Source organism: Dermacentor variabilis, chromosome 8 (assembly GCF_050947875.1).
Source record: "Dermacentor variabilis isolate Ectoservices chromosome 8, ASM5094787v1, whole genome shotgun sequence".
Classification (NCBI taxonomy): Eukaryota; Metazoa; Arthropoda; class Arachnida; order Ixodida; family Ixodidae; genus Dermacentor; species Dermacentor variabilis.
Genome location: NC_134575.1, coordinates 101107199 through 101114286, shown reverse-complemented (window position 1 = coordinate 101114286; position 7088 = coordinate 101107199). Strand labels below are relative to the sequence as shown.

Below are 7088 nucleotides of genomic sequence, written 5' to 3'. Positions count from 1 at the left end.
TACTATACTGCCTTGCTGCTGCTTTGTTTCGGTGTTCATTTAGCTTGCATGGTACCACGGAGTTTGCCGAAGGAGGATGTCACATTTTAGGATTAAAGTTAAGCTTTTTATATGTTTGTGGGTGATAACCGGGCTTTGCAAAACAGCCACTTTGATCAGAATCGTACGTGGTGCATATTTTACAATGTTCTTAGTGTATGAGGTCATATGTAGTACACAGCGAGAGCTGCCACTTCAATGGGTGACGACATGTTTGTTGATGCAAAAGTCTTGTGTAGAACTTGGTTGGCTGTGCTATTTCATTGAAATAGCTGCCGACACAAATTCAAAACCCTGATTACGTCTCGTGCATGCGGAGTGGCACTGACGGTATCTTATTTTTCTTGCAGCCGCGAAATCTTTATGTCCTCTATTTGAAAACTCCCAAATGTGCATGGCATGACATGAGTACACTGTATGATGCCATGTTAAGTACATGCGCGTCTACTGATTGCTCTTGCAGTCAGCCTTTGCATACAAGCTGCCATGGCTGTTGCACTGTATTGAATCCTGGGTTAATAAACACGCTTTTGTTGACGATCTGTCTGCGGTGCCTTTTCTGTGCCATATCAACGAACCCATCTGTAGTGCGCTTTGTGTGTTGCGCTCTGGAGGAGCACTGTGTCCTTTCCTGACCACTCTTATAAGGTAAGCCTAACACAAAGCCATTTCCACGACGTATCGACTATATCAGTTAAAATTTGCATAGTATATTATAAACACAAGTGCACTGGACCGTGTGCCAAAAGTGCTTGCTGCTGCACCAACCTGGCTTTTTTTCTGCACCAGGACATTACGGCCGCGAAGTTCAGACGATGCTGGACACTATACTGCCGATCAAGACAAGTGGCTAACTACCGATGCCGAAGAATTTGCTCAGCGCGCTGAGGAAGCTCGCCAGCTTCCGCTGCTGCACATCACCTGCAAATCTTCTCAGAGGTCATTTCATGCGGCATTCACAGCTACCACAGCAAATTCTATTGTGATAACCATCTTCGTCTATCTGCTTCACAGCGTGTAGTGCAATCGGAACCACACAGTTATGATTAGAAGCCCTGTCTTTCCGGGATTTTGCGATTGCGCGAAAAATCACGGAATTGATGTTCTTTCGTGGAAATGCGATTTAAAAAAAATGCTTTTTGACACAGCAGCGAAACGCTGCTTCTCGCAGTTTTGACAAGATGGCGCTACGCATCTTAAAAATGACAGATCAAGTGAAATCTGCCAAGGTCACAGAAAAGTGGCATTTTCTTAGTAAGTAATAGTAAGAAGGTTTGTATTGCCTTGTCACCTTTTACTGATGAAGAAATTTAATTTCATATGAAAATATTCTCGCCATATAAAAAAATTGGCTAGGTGGCACAGCCGCAACCCGAATCAAAGGGCTCAGCCGTAGCCGTAGTCATCAGTCCATCCAACGTTTACTTCAACAGAAAGTGCGTCATTTTACTGTTTGCTTTGTGTTTCAAGTTGGTAATCAAGATGACTCCCACAGGACCTCATTTGAGCAAGACAGCCAAACAACGTGGTCGAGAATTCAAGAACGCCAGCTTTTACGAAGATGCAGGAGTCCTTTCTTGCCGAGTTTGTGCGAGAGAAGTTGACCTTCAGCGCAAGCAACTATTGACAAGCACATCGAGAGCAACCGTCATCGTAAGAATGCAGAAGCAAGAGACTCTTCCAAGTAAAAAAGTGGCGAGGAATCGTCGGAAGACGGTGCTGGGGGTTCAGGAATGCCAAGAAAGCAAAGCCGACTGCAAACGCTGGAATCCGCAATTACCGCTGGCGAGACGAGGCCATATTGTGGTCATATTCCTGGATGTGTTAATATCTGCGAATATTCCGCTAGAGAAGGCGGACAGTCCAAAACTGGGAACATTTCTGCAGACACACATTCGGTATGGCGGTTCGGTGCGTGGATCTGATGCACTCCGCTGCCGACTTTCAGAATTGTTTGAGAAGCACGAAACAGCATTGAAAGCTATGGTTCAAGGTACCACGGTGTCGATAATTACCGATGAAACCACCGATAACCGATCAAAATCAGTTGTGAACCTCTTGTTCGTCGAGTCAGCCAGATACGCGAGTGGTTCACTACAACTTGTACTTGTGGAAGTTAAATTTGTGGATGAAGTGAACTCGTCTGTGATAGGCCGCATTGTAACGAGAGCACTGACGAAGTACAGAGTTGAATTCGAGGACATAACAGGCTTTGTAAGTGATAACGCTGCTTATATGGTGAAATCATTTAATGAGTGCATAAAGCCATTGTGCGAAAGTGCTGTTCACATTACATGTGTAGCCCATACAGTAAACATCATAGGCAGTGCATTGCAGGTATTTTTTCCCTTAGTGGACAAATTTTTCCCCTGTACGAAGAAGGCGTTCTGGCTGTCGAGTAGAAAGAGAGCTTTCTATAAATCACATCTTGAAAAGTGCGGGATTCAGTGTGTCAAAACACCTCCAGCACCTGTCAACAGTAGGTGGAATTCGTGGATTGAAGCTTTTGAGCAGCATGCTGCATACTTTGAGTACTATCCTTCTTTGCTAAGGTAAGTTCATGAAAGGTATGGAGAAACTGCATGCGTTAATTTTCTTCTGGAACTTTTGAATGAGTCCTCAACTGAGCTTAATTACAGCATGCGATGCATTGCAGTATTTGGTAAAAAAGTTGCCAGCCTGCTGAAAGCAGCTGAGGGTCAGCGTGTAGCCTGTCATAAAGTGTACAACGCTTTACTTGTGCTCTGGGGATGTTTGGAAGCAGCTGCACAGGAATATTTTTAAAAACAACTGAAGAAATAAAACATTGCATATGATGAGGCCCATCGGATTGCAAACAAAATAAAGGCTGCCATGAGTAAAGCAGCTAACAAAGCGCTAGTATATTGGGAGAAATCTGACGCTTGGAAGTTCAAGAGTGTGAAGTGCTTGCATCCTCTGCAAGTCGGGAGTATCAGAGAAGAGGTCAGAGTTTGCAGGTGTGCCTGGACTTGGGAAAGAGTCACCAGCGCTAGCAGTTGAATGGCAAGTGTACCTTAAGTTTCTCGAAGAACTCAAGTCTAGTGACAGGGACTTAGCGCCGTTTATTTCTAAAATAGAAAATCCAGGTGTGGATTTTGGATGTTCTGGCTTTCTGTGCAGCGATGGAACCGTTCACTCCTAGGCTTTCTTCCATTGCCCTTAAATACCTGTCAATGCCGATCAACTCTGTTGACGCAGAAAGATCATTCGGTCGCTATGGTGACGGTGTGTCCCACGAGCGCCATTCTCTTAGTGAAGAGAGTGCAATGCATCATCCGATGCTCAGCCACAACAGCTTCTTTTAGTTTAAGGTATGCAAGTATGTTAGGAGTCTGAAAGTTCTTAATAAATGAATTGTTACATGTACCTTATGTCTGTTCAACGTTGCCGCGGAATTTTGCAGATTCCTCTCTTGATTTGCAGAATTTCAAATTTTCCACCGCACAAAGTTAGGGGCTCAACTTAAGATAGGTGATAACCAAAATGCACCGCCGTTACCTGCTGCAGACTGTGATCATATTGACCCTTGTCACGGAACAGTTTGTCTTGGAGAATCGACATGGCATGTTTGGGAGCAACTCGCCTGAGTGGCAGTGCATGAATACGAAACCATTACCATTTCCACCTTGCTTTTTTACGATCAGTTGGCGGAAATGCAACTGATTTTTCGCTAAAGCACTGTGCTTGAATAATGTTATATTGAAGACATGTGCAGTAGTTGGCTGCGAGAATAATGACTGCCATATTAAGGATTGGAATGAATCCGTGTAATAAGGTTGTGGACCACTGCTGCAACTGTCCGTATGTGTTGCGAGCACTTTGAATTGTACGTATTTCCTTGAGAACACAGAAACTTGGTCATCTGCGAGTATTGTATCTCCAACCTTCAAAGAAAAGGCTTTGGCCCGGGACCTTCAGCGAGAATAAGTACCGCTTGTTAAACAATGGCAAGTGGAGTAGCGCCGCTTTTTGTCATAGTTCCTTTCGCACACAGTATCTACACACATCCACCCCAACTGGTACAGAACCTTAAAGCCCACTGTATTGCCAACGTGACAGTAAGTGATTGGGCGCACATTTGAATATATGTGCACCATATATGCACAATAAATGACGGACAACACCAATAGCACAGGAATGGTCGAAGCTGAATGTTTTATGACGGTCCACAAGAGTACGCGAGTTACTAGTGATCTTTGCTACAAGGTATTACAATCTACAAAATGGCTACGTTTCACGCCTTGCACGCAGCAACAACAAATCTGTCAGGACTTAGCACCCCTGCGAGCAATTAGGCAGAAATAATCAGGTAGTAACGCCATCACGGAAATTTACAAGCCGCTGTTTCAAAAATATTTGCCAAGAACGAAAAGCAAAATATGCTAATCCTGATTGAATTCAAGGGCAGAAAGTTTGGATAGCTTGGAATACATATTGAGCCTCGTTGTTGAAACAAGCACAATATATTTTGCTTGCCCCATTTGCACATGGGTTAATCAGCTTCCAAAGTTATTTTGCATGTTCTCTGAAGCTGCCGCCAAAGCTTTGTGTCGTCCATCCAGTCACCGTCTGTGATATCTCTCGAATCAGTAGTTTGCTAAGCTGCACTGGCGCCATACACACCGTTTGTAAATGCAGAGGCAACGGAGGCAGCTGAGGCAAGTAATGGACGTTCCACCATGTGATCAAACATGGCAGCGCCCGTGGGATCGCTCTGAAAAGGGTCCATATGTTTTCTGGCCGCAAGATTCCATGTGAACAAGAAAAGGTGCGAGGCGCGTGAGATCGAGAACAGCATAGAGCTGCCTGTCTCCCGTGATAACGATTGCACACACAGTTTCTTTCTCTGGTACCCTTCAAATCTCCGTTTCGGTTGTTGCACCCTACACTTTCAGCTATCATCTCCAAACCTATTGCGATAAGCATCTTCAAATATCTCTTTTACAGCGCCTGGTGCATAGTGCCATTGGTAGCAAACTGCACACCTTTAGTAGGCGATAATGCAAACGTGGCATCGTTTCCTGCTGCAGGCGGTGTGATGTGAGCACCACATTTCGCTTCGGTGGCATCAGGCGTCGCCCACCAGCTAGATTTCGTTTCGGTTTCCCGTCGCCCTCTGAAAACACCACACCCTAGGAAAACAACAAAATGCATCAGCGTCTCGTGCCGCAATGATCAGCGCGACGCTTTGCATTACATAGATGTCAACAAAAGTTGTCTCAAATTTTCTTAGTTATTTAGGGTCGTACGTTTTCCCAGTTAGGCGGTTTTTTCTTGAGGTTTCTTCCAAAATGTATGAATGAGGTTCTGCTGTATCTACGTTTTGCGACTGTGTGTGATTTGCATCTAGCTGGAAGACAAGCAAAAGCTAACCACCTCCTTGGTGTCCATCATCATGGTATTTCAAGCATGCAGTGTATCACTCAAGTACAGCACTGGGCAAAATTAAGTAAATTTTTCATCCCGCTGGTGCTGTAAAAACAGTTAAATTATTTTTGCCATTAAAGTTGCCAGTTTCAGACTTCCCGTGCAATTACTCTGATGTTCTTACGAGAAATTCATAATTCTGGTCGGTGATTCAGTCTGTTAATTTAACATTGAAAGGTGAAAGTCCCGACACAGACAAACCCTCCATGTCATGTAGGTAATCATGTAGCACTCCTTCCTCGAACTCTGGCAGAGCTCGTGGTAATTGCACTACTGCCCTCCATCAGCTGACGTTTCCCCATAATAAGCTATGTCTATTGTAGGGATGTTTGTGGGGATCAATGTGAGTTTTGTTTAGACCCCCTCCTATGAATGTGAAGTTAACCTACTGGGTGTCAAATTTGATATTTATCTTGGAACATAACTGTTTTTGAAAAATGAAACAAAATTAGTGTTCTTCAGTAGGATCACTCAAATTTTTAATATAAACGTAGATACCGTAAGTCATCAAATAAAAAAAGACCACATTTTTGTTTGCAATTCTGTTTGAAGGTTGTTTGCCGGAGCAGATAAACGACCTATGCAAGCAACTATTTGTATAGGCAGCGCTTGTTTTATCGAAATTGCCCATACTTCAACTTTAAAGGACTTGTATAATGTGAAGAAATCTTGTGGGGATGCAAAAATAAAAAATAAACAATAAAAATAGCCAATGTATTTAGAGAGGTAGAGAAGGAGGTTTGCCTATATCAGGCTGGCTGCATTATTAGCATAGTTGTTTTTCGCAGGGTGGTCCATCTTAATACATTCATAGCGGCAAGATTGCGCTGAATGTTCTCAAAACTTCTCCGAAGTCTGCTCGTACCATGCTTAAGTGCTTCCGTCCTTTTCTAAGCCACTGCAGTGGTTTTTAGGCTCATCTTAGGCACCAGCGCTTCGTCACAGTCTATCGTAAGCACTGCGATGAAGGAGTGGGTTATCTTTAGTGTTTTGATTGAGTTTATGAATGAGTGACCACTTACTGTTTTCTTGTAGCTTGCCCAATGTAAAAATTTATTATTATAGTTTGCAATTGCTTTCACAACCTGCTCTGATCGTCAGGTTTACTGCTATAAAATGCATTTCTAGCTGCTCCAAAATGGCACGTGCCAGTACCAACACAGTCCAGAATACGTCCGAAGAGCTGGTGAAACCCTATAGAATTAGCTAACTCGAGAGGCTCATCTCACCAAGCCAGAAAACGACACATTGAGAAGCCTGGGATACAGATTAGAAGAACAAACAAAGACAAGACAGGCAAGGAAGGAATATTGTTGCAGATATGAAACAACATCAAAGTCACTGCACTAGCGTGCAACGTGGATACAGAGTATCCCCCGGGAAGAAAAACTGTCAGAATCATGACGTTTAACAAGGTGTACGAAGACAACGAGGATGTCGGCTATGTGGATGCCAAACCACACAGAGGAATGGAGGCGCACACTGTCAGTGATGAACGGCAGAGGAGAGCAACTTGAGGCCCCCTCTGTTGCCACCTGGGACATGCACTCATCCAGAGACAGCAGTCACCCTCTTAGCTGCAGGGGAAAGGAGAAAGTAGT

General features: G+C 43.9%; 1 protein-coding gene across 1 annotated transcript; it reads left to right on the top strand.

Moving 5' to 3' along the window:
• Positions 1-1459: 1459 nt before the first annotated feature.
• Positions 1460-5781, top strand: LOC142590468 (uncharacterized). The gene has a single exon (XM_075702610.1). It carries the CDS (start codon positions 1522-1524, stop codon positions 2593-2595), a length of 1074 nt encoding a protein of 357 aa, XP_075558725.1. The 5' UTR covers positions 1460-1521; the 3' UTR covers positions 2596-5781.
• Positions 5782-7088: the final 1307 nt, after the last annotated feature.

Excerpts from the sequence above, each read along its gene's own strand:
- LOC142590468 (XM_075702610.1), top strand. The coding sequence starts at position 1,522 with ATGACTCCCACAGGACCTCATTTGAGCAAGACAGCCAAACAACGTGGT.